The following is a 21,671-nucleotide window of genomic DNA, read 5'->3' on the forward strand; positions in this document are numbered from 1 at the left end:
TTTATTTTTACCCTCTTTGCATGTGAGCAAAAGCTTTTAATTTCTGTAGCCAATGCAAGCTTATAGCAGATGTTAGCAGATGGTCATTGCAGCAGGGTCATAATAATTCCATCAGAACTGCAACTTGATAAGAATGATTTTTTTCTTCATATTATTTGTTTTGTGTTTTATATTTTTATCTAATACAGTAGTCAACTTACATAGATTTAATAATGAGTAAAAAGTTGTCTCTGAAGGTACAAGGAGTTGATGTGGGGTGGGTTTTTTGCATAATTTGCACAAATAATGGAAAAGTAGCTTGGTCATATTAGTATATAATAATAGCTTTTAATACTACATGTTATAATGTAGTAGGTAAACTGCATGAGTAGAAATGAGAGATTACTATAATACAGTGTACATGAGATGGGAAAAGGTATGCCTCTTGATGATACAAAGCATGAATGGATATAAGATTTGGAAAGAGAAGTGTTGAAAGGTACTGAAATTAATTTAGCCTGAGAGCTAAATTAAGACAGCAGGTGTCAGATGGCATTACTATTAATGGGTCAACACCAAGTGGAAGCAGTACCAACCAGGACTCTCCTTGGTCAGTAACTAGAATGGTATCATACTGCTATTGATGATTTACCAAATATCAGGAAATGGTCAGCCATAAGGTAGGTGGTAATTATCTACTAGCTTAGCAAGTGGTGACTGTTTTTTCATATGTAATACTGTGTGGATATTGTCATTGTGTGGTTTAGTCACTGCACAATGTGGGTGGCAATGTGGTGTAAACCACTGAGCCTAGGGCTTGCCAATCAGAAGGTCGGCAGTTTGAATCCCTGCGATGGGGTGAGCTCCTGTTGTTCAGTCTCTGCTCCTGCCAACCTAGCAGTTCAAAAGCACATCAAAGTGCAAGTAGATAAATAGGTACTGATCTGGCGAGAAGGGAAACGGCGTTTCCGTGTGCTGCTCTGGTTTCGCCAGAAGCGGCTTAGTCATGCTGGCCACATGACCCGGAAAAACTGTCTGCAGACAGACGTCGGTTCCCTCAGACAGTAAAGCGAGATGAGCGTGGCAACCCCAGAGTCATTTGCAACTGGACTTAACTGTCAGGAGTCCTTTACCTTTACATTTTTTAGTTTAGTCACTAGGTGGCACTATACTTAGCAGTAACTGGGTAGCCTCAGGAGTTACCTCTTGCTGTTCTTGTTGGAGAGAGAGATTAAAGTATGTGGCTGGTGTGTCCTATAAACCTCCCATGACAGTAACTATCACTCACTAGTACTACACAGTTATATTTAAAATGTATCTGCTATTGCTAACAAAAAGTTATTAAGACAGTTAAGTCTATTGCATTGATAATATGAATACATTTAAAAATAGTGGTGTGAATGTTTGGATTTCTGAAGAAATCCAAGAAAGGCAATGGTGACACACACACACTGTGTAGTCAGGGAAAGCAAAATCATGGGGTGTGTTAGCAAAATAGTCAGTTGTTCAAATTTCACAGGTGTTGTCTGTCTTTGAGAAAGAGACCTTTATTTTGTCAAAGATAAAAAACCTTCATTTGCATATAAAAGCTGATGGTCATTGTATAGAAATTTGGGGGGTCCTGGTTTATCCTTGATTTGTCAAGGATCTGGGAATCTATTCACATCCTTTGCTGACCCTGTAGTGACTTTCCACCATGCTTTCTTTGATAAAGGCATTATAACTCATCCCCTAGTGTATTACCTAGAAATAACTTCCAGTAAAATCAGTGGGATGTACTTCCACTTAATGTGCTTAGCATTTATAGAAATTGAGGTTATAGTCCTATACATACTTGCTTTCGAGCTGAACTCAATGTGACTTACTTCTGAACAGACATGCATAGGACTGCAATGTGAATAGTGCTGAAGGATAGAGAGGGAAACCAGTTTATTTCAAATGAACATTTTAGAAGTGATAGCTGAGAACAGGCTAGGGAACCTGTGGCCCTCCAGATGTCTTTGGCTCCAGCTCATATCAGCCCCAACTAGCATGGATGATTGGGATGATTGAAGATTGTGGTGGTCACAAGTTCCACATCCTTTGCCTAGAATAATGAAGTAATTATGTGCTAGTTTTGCTGTGCGCAATTTGAACGCGCCATTGTGAAACACTATTATTCAAGACCATTATTAGGATAGGACTGCTGGCATACTGCTTTCGATTTGGGGGTGCAGAAAAATACTGGTAGGGTTCTCCCCCTCCTTGCCCTGGCGACTATAGTAGTAGTAGTAGTAGTAGTAGTAGTAGTAGTAGTAGTAGTAGTAATATCCTGCCTATCTGACTGGGTTGCCCCAGCCACTAATTATTTTTTTCCAATTTACACACCAAATTAATAAAATTAGAGTATATTGACGGGGATTCATGCTGTCCACAACTTTGCCTATTCATTAGCTTGCCTTTTCTATGAAGCTTTCCCCATTCCAAATCAACTAAGGTGGGAGAGGAGAATGGGGTAATGGTTACTCAGCCACAAATGGAACAGATCAGGAAGAAGAGTCACGAAAACAAATGAAGTGTGGCATTGTGCCCCTGGTGTGCACATACTGTACTTTCAGTGAACAGAGTAGAAGTGAACAGGAAAAACGCGTTGTTCAAAATCCCTAGCCCAGAATGCTTCTTCCATTCTTCCATTATTATAGGATTTTTTGAAATGTTTTAAATCATGAGTTTCATAAGAATAAGTGCACACATAGAATGAGGTGTCTGCATTCAACACCTTCTAAACAGTGAACATCAACAGGTGTATCCTTAACCTGAAATTATTTAGATTACTTTTCTGCAACACAACACCTGTGAGATTCCATTTAAATGGGGGGGTGCAACTGTTTGCCCTCAAAATTCCAGTATTGCTTCCCCCCCCCCCCAATAAAAAATAAGAAATCTCTGGTTGTGCTAAATCCCTCTGTATTTCTCCCCTGTCCCTGCATATGTTTGTCAGTGAAGTCAGCTCAAGTCTTCTCTGTAGGATCAGTCCAGTGAACCATTAAGTTAAATTTATTCCAATCTTCCCTTGAGTCAAAGCTGAATGTTGAATTTACAGTAACTGTGCCTGAAGACAGTAAATAAAAATGAAAAAAGCAACAGTAAGATTCTTAAATGGAGAGCAACCTAAAAAAAATGGCAAAGATTGAAAGAAGCCTCTCTAGAAAGGGGCAAAAGGGAGTGTGACTTCAAGAGCCATCTGGTTTATACATAGTTTGAATAATCCCTTCCAATTAAGATTAAAACCATTTTCATATAAAACATCTGTTCTCTGATTTCAGCATTTAGAAGAAGAAAACACCAGGGAATAATTTGAACCCATCCATCAGGATTTTATTTTATGCATTCAGAACTGATATTTGGTTTCTTAAGGTGATGCTGCCAAGTATGTTCAACAATGCTTATTATCTTAGCAGTATCAAACAAATAAGGTTTTTATTTCAATGTATTTTTCACCTTGGTGGGGTGGGATATTTACAGCTATCATAGTGAACTGGGCTGCCAGTGGGGGAAAACCCTAATCCAATAACTTATTTTATATACAGATGAATAGGAACAGAGGTTTATCACAGTGAAGCCCCATGCAAAACTGAACTATTCAGCAGGGCAAAGAGTGTTTTATTCTAAATCCAGACCACATTTTAAGATTACTAACCCAAGCATAATGTGGCAAATGTTTGATGAACGCACCACCATTATTGTCATATTTAGTTGGTCATTGAATTGAATTGCCTGACCCTGCTCTTTTTTTCTTTCTTTTGTAAGAAATTTGTGTGCTTGTTTACAAAAAAAGAGGAGGAAAGATTTTTTTTACCTACCGTACCTCTTCTTTCTGCTATCCAGCAAATGATAAAAGCCTTGTTAGTGTTTCTGCTTTGCATTCACAAAAATGTGCCATGGAAATTTACATACCTATTTGTCTGGCAGCAAAACATTATACTGCAAGGTAATGATTCACCCAGGGTTAGGCTGCTAGGGAACAACCCGAAGTTCCTTGGGAGGGTGACTGAGGGGCTTCTGCAGACTTTCTGCTTCACCAACAGAAACTGAGTGAAGAAGGTAATTGCTGGAGACTTCCATGGTGCAGCAGTAAAAAGTTCTGCGGCCTGTGGTGCTCTAACAATAGTAGGAAAACAAAAAGGGCATTTCAGGGGTGAATCAGAGACCTTTGATCCACTGGATCAAAATTCCTCCTGTTCCCCTGACATACCCCCAAGAAGGGAGAAATGCTATGCTGGCAGATTTATTTTCTCATGCACTGGAACCAAAGGAGGGGATTTTAAGAATAAAACAGAGATGAAAAGGGTGGAAAAGATACCACATCATTGACGGGCCCAGCAGTGCTTTGCCTACTGTCAGGCCCGAGTCAGGTCTGGGCAGGCAGCAACCGGATCTCTGACAGCTCCAATGGGGCTGTGTTGGCTGAAGTGTTCTCCTCTGCAGGCAGCTACAGGAGATGTCATTTCTGCTGGGAGCTAGAGCTAACTGAAGCCTTATACAGGCTGACAAGACATGGAGTATGGTAGTTCCTTGGAGCAGCTGGCTGGCTGTTTAAAGGCTCTTCACTATTTTGTAGTCTTTTGACTTCTATGAGGTTGGGACACAGGTTCTTCTAGGGACTCATCCTCTGAGTCAGAGCTCTGTCTTCCAGATAGGAAGGCCCTCAATAAGGCACTTGTAGTTCTCCCAAGGAAGCAGTCTGAACATCTTCCTCAGCAGAGCCCTCCATGGTGTACTGCAAGGTCATAGGTCATGACAGGCTTAGAAAGTGGTACTTCCTCTGTTATGGAATCTCCCCTCCCCCTCTAACATTACTCTGTCCATAGTCTTAATTAGGAGCAGTGACTAAGTGATTAAGGGCCAGCTGAGACAATCTGGAAATGCTATGTGCCGAATAAGGCAGTGGGGACCCACCTGTAAGTCTATTACTACATGAGTGTCGTGGCTGTTCACCAGTAATGCCATGTTTTGCTAATTAATCAGTTAAAAACTTTTGACAAATTGAAAAGGTGCTTCCAATTAATCAGGGAGCAGATTTTAATTCTTTCAACAATTATTTTATGTGATATGTTTAAAAATCCATAAGTGCCTTCTTAGAAGAACAAATTTGTTGCCTGATGCAACAATTTGTTGCCTGATGCAACAAATGTGTACATAATCTAAAAACAAATAATCCAATTTTTTCTGTCTGACCTGCTACTTTAGATGCAAATATATGCAAATTAAAATTCATTAAAACTCAGTTGATCAACTATGATTTATGTATTCAAATGACAGGCCTCGTACATATGAACTGTTACTGAGGTACCAGCTTACCCTCATCCAGAGTATAGCCACCAGTGCAGGGTTGGAGAACCTTGGGCACAGGGACTGAATGTGGTCCTCAAGACCTCTCAGTCTGCTCCTCCATATTTGCTATTTACTTCAGTCTTAGTTAAGAACCTGAAGGTGGCACATTGCTTCGTTTTCCCCAGTATTTCACTGGTCACCTTCGCCATTCACCAATATTTTACTGAATTGTGTAAAGTTTGAATGCAACATATGCATTTTCATTTATTGTTGCAATCTGAATGTAAAGCTATAGTATTTGAACATGAACTATTATTTGCTTCCTGCTAAAGGTTCTGAGGACTTTGCAAGAGAGGCTCACACAGACTTCCTTATCTTAGTCTGATGTTTACAGCAATATATGGCGTAAAAGAAGAAAAAGTAGCAAAGCATCATGCCATATGGATATCCCCAACCTTAAAACAATTCCATGATAATCTTAATGAGCTGCTATTCTAGGGCCGTAGTTGCAAAGCCTTTCTTTCCTAAAGAACATTTACAAATTGTGCAAGCATATCATCCCAAGCTGTGTAGCGCATGTATGTGCACAGGCTGCCTACATCAGTCCAAAAATCAGCAGAGTCAGGTTGTAGATGTGGTTGTCTATTAAGGATTCCTATTGTGCCACAATCTGCCCAAGCAATCTGGAACACTAAAAGGTGCATGTTATCTAAACACAGAGAAACAGATTTTCTTTCAGCTACTATAACTGCATGTTTCCAGTTACTGTTGTGGTCTCTTACCTGTTGTAAAACAACTAGATTTCTTTTGGTCTAAAGGACCATACATATACGTACCGTAGGTTTTTAAGCAGAGGTTGGAAGGCCATCTGTCACGGATGCTTTAGTTGAGATTCTTGCATTGCAGAGGATTGGACTAGATGACCCTTGTGATCCCTTCCAACTACAATTCAATGATTCCATAATTATCTGGACATTTTCTCTTCTCCTTTGGCAGCAACAAAACCAACTGAATCTCTCCCTCCCTCCCATATACTTCTTTCCTACCTAAGAGACCTAGACCAGGAAGGAGGTTTCACAAGTCCATATTTATTTTAATTCAAACAGCTCCTGGATCCCAAAGTATTTTGAGATTTCTGTATTCAAGAAATCAATGAGGCCTCATAAAACTAAATAAAGTGGAACTGTGTTTAATGTGGAATGCGGGGATGCTGCCCAAAATAGCATATTTGTATGATTTCTTCTCCCCCTGTAGCATGTATCCCTTACCCCATATCTGGACATCCATCACTTTCCCCACCTCCACATTATCAACACATGGTAAGTGATCTAATGCATTATAAGAAAAATGGAGATTCATCATGGAGTGGCGTTTTTTGTTACCATTCCTACACATTATGCATATAGGCTTGGTGACAGAAACAATTGCTGCATGTTAAGCTACATGCTGTGTAGGATCACTTAAGATGTGTCAACAATGTGGAACAGAGAAGGGGAATGTGATGTTGACAGGGCACAGGGTGGGTGTCCATACAAAGACAATAAGATATCATGCAAAAATACCTTTGGCAGCATCCCAGTCTCCTGCATAAGATATATCTGAACATTTTTAGGAGGACTTTTTTCTGCTTATAAAGGAGTAGCTTTAATTATTCAAATGTTTGGATAGCTCTCTGGCCTGGTACACAAAGGCAGGGATGGACAAAAGTGACTGGTGCCATCTGTTTTAATAGGAGGGAAAATACAACTCATAAAACTACGCAGGAAACTTTTTGTAAACTGCACAGAGAACATTACATCCTGCCCTTTCCTATTCACCCAGGTGGGCATGACAACAATACTGAACAATGTGCAGTTTAAATTCAACACGTGGAGAGAGAGGAGTTGACAGGACTCCATTTTCCACCCCCACCCTAGGTTGTAGACATAAGTTAATCATCATTCTCTATCTTTCTCACTTTTCTGCTCTCTGAATTTCATAGTGACTAAAACTGGCTTTCATCCAAGCCTGATGGGCAGAAGTTTCCTAACAGAAATGGCAGTTTGGTTCATATTCAGTGAAGATGTGTGCTTTGTTTAAATCATCCTGGTAGTGTTGAATGTTGTGAATTTTGCTGTTGCGTGTTAACAGTGTTTCCTTGCTCTGAATTTCTTGAGCTTTTCCCCTAATCTAACCAATTTTTTCCTAGATAAAGAATAGATAAAATCAGTTTGTGCTATAGAAGAAACATGTCTCTTTAAGAGAGTAGTGCCAATTCAGTCTCTCAATATTTTAACAAAACCCCTTCACAGGATAGTGCAGTATTGCCCATCCAGTGGTTTTATGGAGGAGGCTTACTGGAAAGGTGTGGTTAATCTGATTGCTGTGATGGACTTGAATAATACTCTGTCATTATGAGCAATGATTGGAACTAGAAGCAAATATATATGCTTACAGTCCAGATCTATGGAAATATTTCCCCTTACATTTCCATATTTAAATATGGAAAAAGAAAGTCTAGGACTGGAGTACCATCTTTTATAGTTTTTCTTTGGCTCAGTCTTCCATATTGATGTACTTAGATCAAACATAACGGTATAATATTGCAGAGAGTTGAGTGTCACAATAATTAGGAGGCATGCCACCTACAGATAGGTGCCTCATGGAAAATCAAGTATCTTTTTCCACATGGGACTGACGTAAGAAGCACATCATTGTAGTTTAAAAGGCTCTACCAGTTTCTGTTAGCATTGTGGAGCAGCAGAGAGTGGAACCAGCACTTTGTGTTTCTCTGTTCTTGATTTTATTGTGAATCTAACTGCACTCCATAACAGTGTGATAATTTCCCTGTGTTTCTACAGCATGGATAGGGAACCCATGGCTCTTCAGATATTGTTGGGCTACCACTCCTATCATCCTTTACCATTGACCATTCTGGGTGGGGCTAATGGGAGCAGGGGTTCAACAACATCTGGAAGGTCTCATGTTCTCCTTCCCAGTTTTATATATTTGCTCTTAAATCAGCTACCTATTTCTCCCAACCCTTTTATTGTTTGCTCCGGTTCACATAAATGTTCCCTCCTCCTTTTATTGAATGCAAACATGTGGTCGCTTTGTGAAAAGCTGTTAAAGAAAATGAATAAAACTTAATGAGGGAAATTATTACAGAAATAAGGAGACACAAACATATTTCTGGAAATGGTACCAACACATTTACCTGAGAAATATTATATTCTCAAGGCTTGACTTTTATCCGATGTTACTCATGCATATGTGTGAGTATTAACTAGCAGCCTTTTTTAAAAAAATGCATATTATAAAACAGTACCTGGATTAACATTGGAGAAGGAGACTGTCATCCTATACAAACTTACCTGGGGGAGAAAGCCCCACTGAACTCAAAATTCTCTTTTGAGCATTCTGTTACAAATAAATGAAAGCCTGATGATTCTGGCAAGCCTACAAGCAGGTCATGTAGGCAACAGTCCCTCAGCAACTGGTATCCAGTGGCAAATTGTCTTTAAACATAGAAGTTACTGCTAAGAACTATCTTAGCAGTGTTACTGAAAACAAACAAACAAACAAACAAACACACATACCCCAGGACAGCTTTTAAAAAATCTTGTCCTTTGAACTACGTACTCCCTTCAAATGTTGCTGGTCTACAGTTCCCATCAGCTCTGGCTAACAGGGTCAGTGGTCAAGGATGATGGATATGACCTAATCTTTTTGACCTACTCCTTTTGAAGGAGGATTCTAGATAACTTGCATGCATGATTCCATTTTGAACACTAACAATGCAGTCCTAAGGTTGGTGGGGAGACTGAAGTTACTTGAGCCAACAGGGCAGAAAAATGGACAAAAGAATGATCTTGTGTTTGTCCATTTCTGGGTTTAATTTATTTAATTTATATTTTCCTTCCTATTGGGAACAGTGGAGAGAGCAAGGGAGATTTAGGCATGCTTAGGAATTACAGGGGCATGTAAGGGGACTGGGATGACTATATCCTTCAGATCTTAGTGGTTTCCCATACCTTCCCCATGCACCCACATCAGCTGGGCCGGGGCACTGGAGGCTTCAGTGGCAGCGACAGGGAAGGGGAATCTGACATTGAACTCCCTCTCCAACATAAGAGACCATAGGATTGCCTCATCATTAATCTAATACATTTTACTGCCCCAAACCTGCAGTATTATACATTTGTTAATATAGAGGGAGGCAGTTGCAAAGTTATTCCAGCAAGTAGCTCCACTAGAAGCAACCTTATGTCCTTGATCAACTTCATTGGAATTCCTCTGGCTATACTCCCACTGTGATGGATCCATAGCTTGAGTTCTACCTCAAGTGACATTTTAACAAATGAAAGAAGATGAAAAGGACAAAGAGTCTTTGCCTGGTAACAATAAATGAGGGTCAAATAATACAAATGCTCCTTAAGCACCAGAGTTCAGGAGTGCTCTCCCCCTGACCCAAGCGGTTTTCGCTACTTCAGAGGATTAAGAGTTTAATAAGTTATTGACAGGAGCTATGTCAGAAATTGATTTTTATGTTAGCCCCTGTCTGAGGCATGGGGTCACAAATAATTGATGAGGAGGCTTTTGCAGTTTACTGTACTGTTCCTTAGATAAGAGTAGCTTCCCACAAAGCCACTAGAGGATCTAGAATTCAGCAAAATGCCAAAAGCTGCAACCAGAAAATGGAAACCCTGCTGGTTGCCCAAAATATTCATTCATTTAATCATTAATTCATTCAAGTTGTGTACCACCCTTCATCCATAGATCTTGGATAAAATACAAGATGAAAATGCAGACTACATGATAAAAATGGGGGAGCCACAAACCAATAAACCCACCTCTTCCCACAAGCACATTTAAAAGGGAATACGATGTTAATATCAGCCCACCCAAGGCCTGGTTGAAGAGGAATGTTTTCGCCTGGTGCCTAAATGTATATAAGGAAGGCGCCTGTGCCCCTTAGCCAAGGGAAACCTTACACTGTCCTTAAAAACTTGTTGAGCTTTTAACAGACATTGCATCCATTTTCTCAAAGCTTTCTTCATTGCTATAAGCACTTCATTTTTGCAAAAATATCCAAAATATGCAATTTTAGGAATGATCATGAAGCTTATAAGGCTTTGTTGTAGAAAGCTAGATGCTATGCCTTTGATGTCATTGTGGTCATGTAGATTTCTAGGAATTCTGCCACGTGACTTCGCTTATTTTTTGTAAATTATCCCCTCAGCATTTAAGGGTACTTTCCTCTTTCCTTTGAATCTTTACGTTATTTTTTCCAAAAGTTGTATGAAGCATCTAGAGAAAGTTTTCCTCTGCTTTTGTAACTTCTACCAGCCTTACTGCTGTAAACAATTGATGGGTACTTTTAAAGCTTTGGTTTGGTGCTGTCAGTTACTAACTGACCATCATATACACTGTCTGGGCATATCTTGTATCACACCCCCACCATTCAGTCCAAAACAGTCTAGTTTGATGCAGACATCCAGTTTGCCATTAGACAGCAAATATGGACATCTAGTGGTTGTGTGTTGCATTGTATGCAGACTATATTCTTTTAAAGGAGTTGAATTGAACCTGATTGTCTCAACTTTTTTAATGAACTACCTTTATTACCCATGCGATCCTAAATTATGACATTGAAATCCTTGACTCTGATGTATGTCAAGGCAGTCATAGTATTTTTTGCTATGCTGAAATCCTATGAATGAGCCAAACTCATAGTTCACCATGTAACTACTACAGAGTCTTCAAAAAATGTAACTTAAGCAACTAAAACCAGCTAAGCTAATGGACATCCTGGTTTGTTCAGGGTGCCTTATGATCCCTTAGATATACACTCCAAGGAAGTTTCAAGTCTGTGATGAAAATACGAGGCTAGGGATGGGTGGCTCAGGTCTGTTTCTTGTCTATGCCACTTTTACATGTGTTCGTTCAGAAATCCATTCCATCACATTTCCATATTAATCTGTGAATTTTAATGCATAATTAAATATGTTTTCCTTAAAGTACTTAATTTTAACCATATTATCTCTCAAAATGTGCATTTTTAAAATGCATATAGGTGAATTTTGAGACAAGCACTGTGTCAGAGAAATGTGAAGTTCAGTTGATAATGGGGTTCCAATCCACATATTAATCCAGAGTTACAGATCAGCTCAGTTCATGTCAGATTTCATAAAGATCAAATTGCTCAAGCATCCCCCTGAGCCTCCCAGCACCATCGGGCAACAAAAGTGGGGTTTGTTCACAGAGGAATGTGCTCTGTGCTGATTCCAAGGACCAGTTTAGCAGCCAATTCCAGATACTATCAAAGCACTAAAAAACCCTTCTAGGCATAAAGATAGGTCAGGAAGTAGTTTGGTTTGCAGCTCCCCAGGGAGTTATACTGGCTTCACAGTTTGAGAGCCATTTTGTTCCTTGGTAGTCCTTCAGCTTTTGGGGATGGCTAAGGAAGATGGGAAGTAATATATGCAGAGAGACAAGATCTTAAGTGCATTTGCTGTAGAAATGGCAAGAAAACATTGATCTTAATGATACATAGTCAGTGTTATGAATAAAGGTCTAATCAATCTTCTGCTACATTCCTTCTCACCCAGCTACAGAGTGATCTTTTGCATAAGACCTTTCATAGGAAGATCCACAGAAAATAGTGAAGGAGAGAGAGCAGTCAGTAAACACATCCTTATGCAGTTGGGTACATGGATCAGGAATCCAGAAGCAAATGAGTGGGATGCTGAGCAAACAGTACCTGCCCTAAACTATTGTGAACATCAAACAGCATAGACACAGGCCAGAAAGAAAGAAAAGGTTTGCCAAGATTTGGTAAAAAGAGTAACAAGGAAGCAGTGAAACTTAGAATCATAGAACTGTGGAGTTGGAAGAGACCCCAGGGTCATCTAGTTCAACCCCTTGCAATGCAAGAATCTCAGCTAGATCATACATGATGGATGTAGGCTATTGATTCTTTTCAATACAGTTTCTTGCTGGGGGTGCCAATACAACTCCTTGCCAAGGATGTAAGGGACCCTAGGTAGGTCTCTGCCAAAGGCAGACCTTTCTTGAATGGCACAGCCATTACCTTTATCATTAGCCAGCTGTGTGGACTACACCAGGGGTGTCTAACCTGTGGTCCTCCAGAGGTTGTTGGACTACAGCTCCCATTAGCCCTAGCCAGCTTGGCCAGTAGTTGGGAGATGCAGTCCAACAACTGAAGGGCTGCAAGTTAGTCCCTGTAGGCTACACACAGACTGGTAAGAGAATAATAAATGCTGAAGCACACCACACTTCAGCACTGCAGACATCAACAGTGCTTATCATTAGAGCTGAAGATATGTACCCCCCAAATCAATATATACCATATTTGCTGTTGCAAGCATCTATCTGAGAGTCATTATGGTGTAAAATATCTTATCTTGTTGTAAGGGCTTAGATTGACTTTTCCTTTTCCTTTCATTGCTTCAGTTCTATTATTTATGGAAAGTTTATATTTAATGTTATTTTTGTTTTAACCATAGGACATAACAAGGCAGAACAGAAATATAGACAGAACACTGGCTGCCACTTCGTATCCATGCAGATTTGTCTTAGCCTTCCTGTTTGTTTTTTTTAAAAAGACTGCTCTTCCTTTGCAGCCAAAAACCCTGTACATTTGTTAAAAACTTAAAAGAGGAAGAGGCGAGGGTACACGAAGCGACTCTTGCCTCCTTATAGATGTACCATTGAACAATATAGTAAGGGAGATCCTCAGCATTACCTCCTCACTGTGTTTTAGGTGTTGCATAAATTACATTTATAAAATGTGTTTCTGAATTTTGCCTTTTCCAGCTCTCCCTTGCTGTTTTCTCTCCTTCATCTAATTCTTAGATGGCAAACTCTTATACCAAGTGCCTGCTTTATTTAATTCTGTAATGCACCATTTACACTGGTGGCACTATTTAGCTAACAGTGATAATAATAATCATTGTTTTCCCTCCCGTGGGGAGTAGTAGATGTCTCATGGGCTCCATCATTTTAAAAACTAGTGATCCTGCAATAAAGTATCCTTTCCCAGGAAAGATGAGAGATTCTTGGAGGCAGATTTAACATATAGTAATCAGAATCAGATGGTAACAGCATCTAACCACAAAGGGAAGGCTAGTCCAGGCATATGTTTAAGCAAGGATACCTCTGTTTTGTGCTTTGTTGCCCCATGTCTGAGCTCTAGCCAGGATGTGAAACCTACTTGGTTTTAACAGTGGAAAAAAACACTGAACCCTCCCACTCTTTTGACTGAGAGCTGTATGAGTCCCATTTGCTTTGCCCTACAGGTATGTGGCTGAATCCCATCCGAAGCAACATATTGGAAGCATCCACAGTGGAAACTATTAAACTGAACTATGTTTCTCATTACAAGAGCCAATGTTATATGAAAATTCCCTGTGCCTTGTTGTAGGTGACTCAATTTTCCTCTTTTCTGTTTCAATTTTCTCCCCTTACAGCTGTCTGGAGGATGTGAACTAACTGTGGTACTACAAGACTTTATAGCCAGCCATAGTAGTGAGCTGAGTATCCAGGTGGGGCAAACGGTGGAGTTACTGGAAAGGCCAAGTGAAAGGCCCGGCTGGTGTTTGGTACGGACAACAGAGCGGAGTCCTCCTCAGGAAGGGCTGGTCCCCAGCAGTGCTCTCTGTATCTCACATTCCCGGAGCAGTGTGGAGATGGACTGTTTCTTTCCTTCAGGAAAAGGTAGGCAGAAATTGAACAGGGTTGATATTCCCTCCTCTGTTAAGCAGTAGCTAAAACGAAGGGAAGATAAAAGTACAGATATTCATAATTTGAGCTGCCAGCCTGCTGTGGAAGTGTGCTATCTGCACTTTTGATGTGCATACTTATCTTTTCACCTGCATCAGCCAGGAGAGGGTGGGGGAAGGAAGGGACCTGTTTTTCCTGCTTGAGTGGAAACCCAATTACATACTGTTTAGCCAGACATTGTATCTGCTATAAAACAATTCCTTCTCTGCATAATGCTGATTGGATGGCTTTTGAGTCATTCCGAAAATCACCTTCTCCCAGTATATAGGGTTTTCAAGGGTGTTTAAAAAAAATAATTGGGGGAATATTTAAAAATAAAGCACCAAACTTCTGTTTTTGAAACTTTTGATCAGGTGATCCAAAAAGCAATACCTAAAGCACCTGAGTTCTATCACATTATAGCAGTTAGCTGGAAAGGATAGTTTTGTTAAGCAATTCACCTTAGCATCATTTCTTCTAAGAAAACCCTTGGGCTTTTGCCTGAGCTGGACAATCACAAATATAGTCTAGGTGGAGAATGCCTAGTTGGATTTCGTTTGCTGCTGTCATATATTGTCTGTTTTTATGTTTTTATGTTATATTATTTTAAATGTTATAATTCACTTCGTGTGTTCATGGACAGAAAAGTGGAGTAAGAAAAACCCAATAAAGGTCAAGCCAGTAACATGCTTAAACCTCAGGGAAGAGGGTAACAGAGACAAACAACTATTACTCTGGAGCCAGGTGTCAACAGAGAAGCAAAGGCAGTGAAAAGAAGTAGTGAAAAGAACTGACATCCCTTAATCTTAGTGAACAGGCAAACAGAAGAATGTAGGCAGTTTTCACTGTCTGCATTTTTCTGAAGATATTGACTAAGTAATTAGAAATTTATCTAAAAACTAGACAAAGGGACAAAAGAAGGCATTCAGCATTCTGAGATTTGTTCTATAAAAGGGAGGAATCTTAGGCTCAATACACACTATGCAATACATACCATGCATTTAAAGCACCCCTCCCCCCCCAAAAAAAAAGAATACCGGGAACTGTAGTTTTTAAATGGGTATTGGAAATGGTAGCTCTGTGATGAGTAAACTACAGTTCCCAGGGTTCTTGGTGGCATGTGTATGCTTTTCATGTACTTTAAATGCATGGTGGGTATGTAGCCACTGCTTGTGATGTATGCACTTATTCCACTTTCACCTCTGGTAAACAGATTGCACATTTTTTTGTATTGCTTAAAAATCTACTTCACAGGTCCAAAATCTGATCCACAGGCCCAATGGTGAGCTTATGCAATTGGTTTGGTGCAGGGATACCAAACAAGGATGTCAAAAATGCCAAAGTGATCAATTCTGGTGCTTTATTTAAAAAAGGTGTAAATTTACAACACAGCCTGCAGAGCCTTGCTGCCTTTATAGACTTGGGACAGACACAGAAACAGCAAGCATTCTAGATTTGAAAGCTAGGAGCTGAATGGCACCTAAACCTAGGTTATGGGTACAACAATAGAATGTCTAGACACACTTTTTTATAACAAGAATACAAAGCTGAAAATTAAAGAACTGAAGCTAAAATATTACGTTCGTTTTTCACATGGTCTAGTCTTTCACCTGCCCACCCCCCTAATATTCTTAAGAGGGTCTCTTCTTAAGTTTTCAGAGAGTAGCTGGAAGTGGAGAGGCAGAAAAAGGTCCTCCTTTCCTTCCCCTCTACAGTTTTAATCTGAAATCTTAGGGGCAATACTGTTCTCAGAGCTCAGAAACTGCTTGCGCTAATGAAATTCCCTGTCGCAAAATGCGCCTAGCCCTAGAACAATGAGAGTTTTGAACACTGCCTGCCAATGAAGGCATAGGTGCAAGCCTCCAAGTCTTAGATTGCTCCCCTGCCTAGGCCAATAACCATGTGTCCTAAGCCTACAGAGAAGCATAGCATCAAAGCAAGCCGGTTAGCATATATCAAAACAAGCACATAAACATAGGCAATTCATTCTTGCAGCAACTGCTAATTAGTCTCAGAGTTATCTTGACTACCAATATGGCATTTACAGTTTTTCTAGAATGTTTTCACCATTTAGTTCTACACCATTTAGTTCTACACAGTGAAAGAAAAGGAAACTGCATCTACAAAAAGCAGAGCCTTTTTCAACTGTTAAAAGCATTTTTCAGCTCCTAAAAACTATTGCTGTGATCTAACCCATGCCACCCTCTTGCTGTTGCTCTTGCTCCGGAGCCCCTCGTGGGGTCCCTTTGCCAATTGGGGGGGGCACTTCTAGCGCCCACCGAGTCCCACGGCTGCAGGCTTCCCCCACCTGCGGTTTTTGAAAGGGTCCCCGCAGCGGTAGACCCAGTTTCCGCGGAGCTTCTCCCTCCGAGTTAGAAGGAGACCGCCATTGCCATTGGCGCCGCCTCCGGAAGTATGAGTATGCTGTTACTCTTTCCTCTCACAAGAGGGCTCTCCTGATTTATAGTTTCTTTCTAGTTACTTTCTAGTTACTCATTTATAGTATTTATAGAAACTTTATATTTATAGTAACTTTCTAGTTTCTCAGTTATTGGTAACTCATTCTAAAAATCATATCTAAATCCAAAATCATGTTTAGTCAAAACCCATTGGAGTAGGATTGCCAAAGTAATTTTTTCTGGAACCCTGCCCCTTCCTGCTCCTTACTTCTATTTTTTATTTTTTGCCATGCACGTAAAGCTGAATGCACACAAGTTAAATGCAGGCAGGGCTTTTTTTTCAGCCTGAACTCCAGAACTCAGTTCTGGCACCTCTCAGATGGGCACCATTGTCATTATAAGAAAACAAGGGAGGTGTTAATGGTGAGTTCCAACACCTCTTTTTCTATAAAAATAGCACTGAATTCATGTAAATTGCAGGTTTACTGTATTTGAATTGGAAAGGAAGTGGCAGATGGCAGAGATGCCATAGATGGAAGGCAGGCTATCCATCCAGCCAAGTAAAACACACCTCCCTTTTTCACTCCTTTCATTTAAATAGTACTATATCTAGCATGAAATTGACATAGTACAAGGAAGTGGTTACATAAAATTGACATACCTATTTATGTTACCATTGCAATTATGAATTAACCTGCAGACTCTGGAGTAAAAAGAAAGAAAGAAAGTTATTTAAAATAAAACTTGTCATGTTGAAGGTGTTAGTAGCAGGACACTTTGTAGATTTTCTTAGCTTAAGTATCATGTGTTTACACTTTCTAAGAAGCTTGAGCCAAAGAATCTGGCTTTAAAGCTAATGAGCCGGCTCACTCATGGAGCAATATCCACTGTACAAGTGCTGAGCGGGAAATTCATTCTGCGAAAAACTGGCTTACAGTCACAAAAGGCCTTACAAATGAGCCTGCAAAATGTTTAGTAGCCCAGAAAAATGTTTAGTAGCCAAATTGCCCTCATAATCATTTGTGGCACAGCCTGAAAGATGCTAAGATACTGTTGCAATTTCAAAAAATTTCCTCTTTGGTCCTCCAAGTCTGATTCTTACCACAGATGAGTATGTGCATGACTAAGTCGTTTTTTAATGATAAGAAAGTGGAGGAGGGCAACCTATGGGCAGTGGGAACATCCCTCTTTTGTAGCTCCTGCGCTAAAATCCAAAGTTAAGGCTGGAGACTTTTGTAAAAGAAAGTGGTGTGTCCCACCATCTTTATATAAGATACTGTATGTCCAGCAGCTATGATGAGCCATAGGATCAGGCTGTTAGCCTCATTAAAACCAAAGGTGATCTGCCTTTCCTCTTGCCATACTTTATATGAAAACATGTAACAGATGAATGTGAGAAATTTGATGGACCTACTGTGCTAAAATGCCAGGACAGATTCCTCTTGGAAAGGCTCAACAACCAACATTTTCAGATTTTCTCTGTGTTGTAGCACCTGGCTTAATTTATTTATCTGAATCAAATAACTTAGTATAACCTATTTATCTAAAAGTTATGAGATTTATATTCTTGACCTGCAGCTATGTTCGGACTGGACATGTCATGCTCATGATGTCTCTTTGTTTCTGGCACTTAATCATAGGTGGTTGTGTTTCTTCTAATTAAGTGAATTAAATTAACTCAATTATCTTCAGTTCCCTCTGGCCCAACAACTGGAGAGCTAGTTGCTTTGAATTTGTCATTAGCTTCAGTGGAATGTATTTTGCCACTTGTGCTTCTGATGACATTAGTCTTCCCCTCACTGCCTAAAGCAATATTATGAACAGAATATTAGGGAAATGAAAAGTGTATTAAAATGGTTGTATTGTGATAGGGCTAGATTTCCAGTGTAGACGGTTTGGAAGCTTTGTTGTCTATAACGTATATTTTAGATTGCAGTCACGTTGTTTCTGAGCACACAAGCTTATCTAGACTTATATTTGTTTACCAGAACTGGCAAACCAAATGTATCATTAAAGTCACTTGACTTTAATCGGTAGTAAGTTATCCCTGGAGAAGCACCACTGGCAATTCATCAGGCTCTTTATTTCCTCTGTAAATTCTGTAATAAAACAGGAAAGACTATTTTAAGAAACAGAGTTGGTACCATTCTATTTTAAACTTAGAGTTTATTTAGAGAGGAACAGAAGGTGTCCTTTTATTTTCTGAAGAAGGAAGGGATAAAAAATTATCCACGGCTTAACTAGAACTCAAGTACCATGTGAGCCATGATGAGGTTTCATTTGATAATTTCATAATGTATTTTAGCAGTAGTCTTTAAATGACAAAGACTACAGCAGAAAGGAAGCAACTGGTTTTATCCTGCCCAAAGGGCATCTCATGTCTTTAAGTATAACTGTGAGCTGTCAACTGGATAAAAGTCATTTGCACTGTTAGCTTGTGGGCTGGGGGCTTTATGCATTTTGTATTTTTAAAAATATTTGCTTACAATGTGGCTAGGTGAAGCACAGTACCAATTAGACCTACCCACCCATCATCTGAATTTACCCAGGGCACATGCAGTAAGGGTAGGGAAAGAGGTGAGTGGGAATGGGTGGGTGACTAAGACAGAGAGAAGTCATGCTAGATGTTGGATAATGCTTGTTGTAGTTTAATTATGTAAATAAGCAGTTCTAACAAAAATATTTCAGGTGGGACAGTGGGCCACATAGAGCAGGAAACCTATGGCCCTCTGGATGTTGCTGGACTGTAACTCCCATTTTCACTGGCCATGCTGGTTGAGACTAGAGGAAGCTGAAATCCAACAACATCTGGAAAACCACAGGTTCCTTGCCCCTGACATAGTGTACAGTGTCCAGAAAATCCTGTTTGCACTTCAAAGCTCAGAGCAAGCCCTGACAGCAAGAGCCAGGGTTTGTTTTTGTTTGTCTAAATTTGTATCTTTGCATATAAATTAGCATATGTAATTTTTATGCAGTTTAATAACATGGGGCTATAATCTACCAATGCACCTGGTAAAAACTGCTATATATAGTGCATCAGAAAGTCCAGGACTGGTGGGCTGCTTAGTTATTATTTGGGTTCTTAGCCAGTCACATTAATATCAAAAGTCAAAAACTCTGTAATACTGATATTATTAATATGTGAGTGTCCACTTATCTGTAGATTACAGTGGCAGCCACAAAGCTTAAGCTAGCAGTTACCATTTTCCATAAGAAGAAACATATGTTCTTTTTGATATGGAATGCAGGTGTACAAGATTCTCAAACTTCTGATCCAAACCTACATTGGTGCTCTAAAAAACTGGTGTTTGTAGAGTATTTAGATGGAAGTAGTGTGACACAGGCCTCCTGGTCCTTTCATGGTTATATAGACAAAGGAGAGGAGAGTAACTTGTTGAAAATTTCCTCTTAATCATCCATTATTCTTTGCAGTATGTTTAATGTTGTGTCAGACAATGCTGGATTTTTCAATCCTCATTTACAGTCAACCCATATCCCAACACTGTAGTCATAATTACCCGAATCCCCACTCTTACCTCTTGATACTTGTGTCATCACACAAGACTCAAAAATAACGCAGTGGTTTTCCCTGCCCTGAAGTACTACAGCAGCATGTCTGTTTCAAAATTAAAACAGCAGGTTTGGTTAGATTGCTCTTCCAGTAACTAGTTTATTTTCCAGAAACTGTGGGTCTGAAGTTTAATATAGCATGAACCTGCCTGCTTTAGGGTTTGCTTCTTCCTCCATAATTTGAGGAATCAAGTGATCATTGGAATGTTTCCACAGGCCAAAAAAAATACATTTAGATATTGAAAATGTTGCTTACTCTCAAAGAAACCATTTTGCCTCTCCTTTATGTTCCCTCTGGTATTCATGGCACCTGTATACTTCCTCAAAAGCTGACAATGGTCCATTATGCCTCTCTTTTGCCTTAGCTGTGGAGAAACAAGGCTGGTGGGAAATTTGCATTTGGTTAGTTGAATAAATATTTTGCTAAGGCAGATATTTTATTGCAACTTTCCATTGGAAACCTCAGTATTTTCATCATCTTCTTTGAGTGGAACAGATGGCACGTTATTTGTCACAACCTGTCTTGCTCAGATGGAAGCAAGTCACAACTGATTTCAATACAGGCATGAGACAGAATCATAAAGGACAGCTTTGTTCTATGATTATTGTTGGGATAGAAATGCCCTCTAGGTGGCTCAGAAGAACATCACGTTTTGTCAAAGAGCTGAAATAGCTCCTGAGAGATTTGCTTGTGGAGGGTTTGCGGAAAGGTGATGTGCTGTAAAGTCAAAAGAACACTCTAGCATTGCCAGCTCTGTTCCCCCTGTCAGAGCTTTAAAATCTATGGAAAGGCCAAATTCAAAATATTAAGCCATCCCCATCACATAATCTCCATGCTAACAAAACTTTCACCTGCTCACTTTTGCCAATGCTACTTCTGTTAAAGACATAACCCGCCCTACCAGGGTGGTTGGGTGGGTGTGCATTGTGTGTGTTTCTAATGTACACTGAAGCAATAAGTTTCAGTTGTTGATAAGCAAATGTAAAGGATTTCCCATTGTTTACAAACACAAATCAATAATTGTCTGTTGCAGTAAGTGATGATTTAATCCTTCGTTTTCTCATTCTATTGTGCTTCTGTGTTCCACCAATAAATCTCCAGCCTTCAAAACCACCAAAGAAAACTATTGTACACATGGGTCATCTAGTCCAACCCTCTGCAATGCAGGAATCTTTTACTCAATGTGGGGCTTGAATCCATGACCCAGAGATTAAGAGTCTCATGCTCTACCAACTACTTGCATGTACTGGGGACAACCTACAGGACACTTAAGGAGTGGGTGCTAACTAGACAGCAACTGCTCTGTTTATGCGAAGGAAACTGCTTTGCTCCCCAACTTGGGGTCCATCCATCCTGAGCTTCATTGCACACAGTTAAATCCTAATGCTTCAACTGTTCCAGGTTCAGTTTTAAAGAACTATGTAGCTGCTCTCCAGTCAACACCTATCAGGGTGTTCCTTTACCACTTTATTGTTCAAATTTATGTGTAAGCAGTGAAAAAAACCCCTATTTTTATTTTTACTATCAGTTTGGAAACGTCTCTATAAAATCCCAGATGCATCAGGCATGCATGTTAAATGTTATTGATTGGTGGGTTTCCATGTGCTGGGTACACTGGATAAGAAACATCGCCTCCCATCCCCTGT

The 21,671-nt window shown here is 39.8% G+C and overlaps 1 protein-coding gene across 12 annotated transcripts in view; it reads left to right on the forward strand.

The window, feature by feature from the left end:
* The window catches only part of KALRN (kalirin RhoGEF kinase), a 513,896-nt gene that overhangs the window by 414,628 nt on the left and 77,597 nt on the right, over positions 1–21,671 (forward strand). For all 12 annotated transcript variants that reach the window (XM_083487460.1, XM_083487445.1, XM_083487444.1 and 9 more), the window contains one exon: positions 13,764–14,010. In XM_083487460.1, coding sequence (XP_083343586.1) covers positions 13,764–14,010 — 247 coding nt within the window. The remainder of the gene's footprint in view (positions 1–13,763; positions 14,011–21,671) is intronic.

Source organism: Podarcis liolepis (assembly GCF_965112155.1).
Source record: "Podarcis liolepis genome assembly, chromosome: 1".
Lineage (NCBI taxonomy): Eukaryota > Metazoa > Chordata > Lepidosauria > Squamata > Lacertidae > Podarcis > Podarcis liolepis.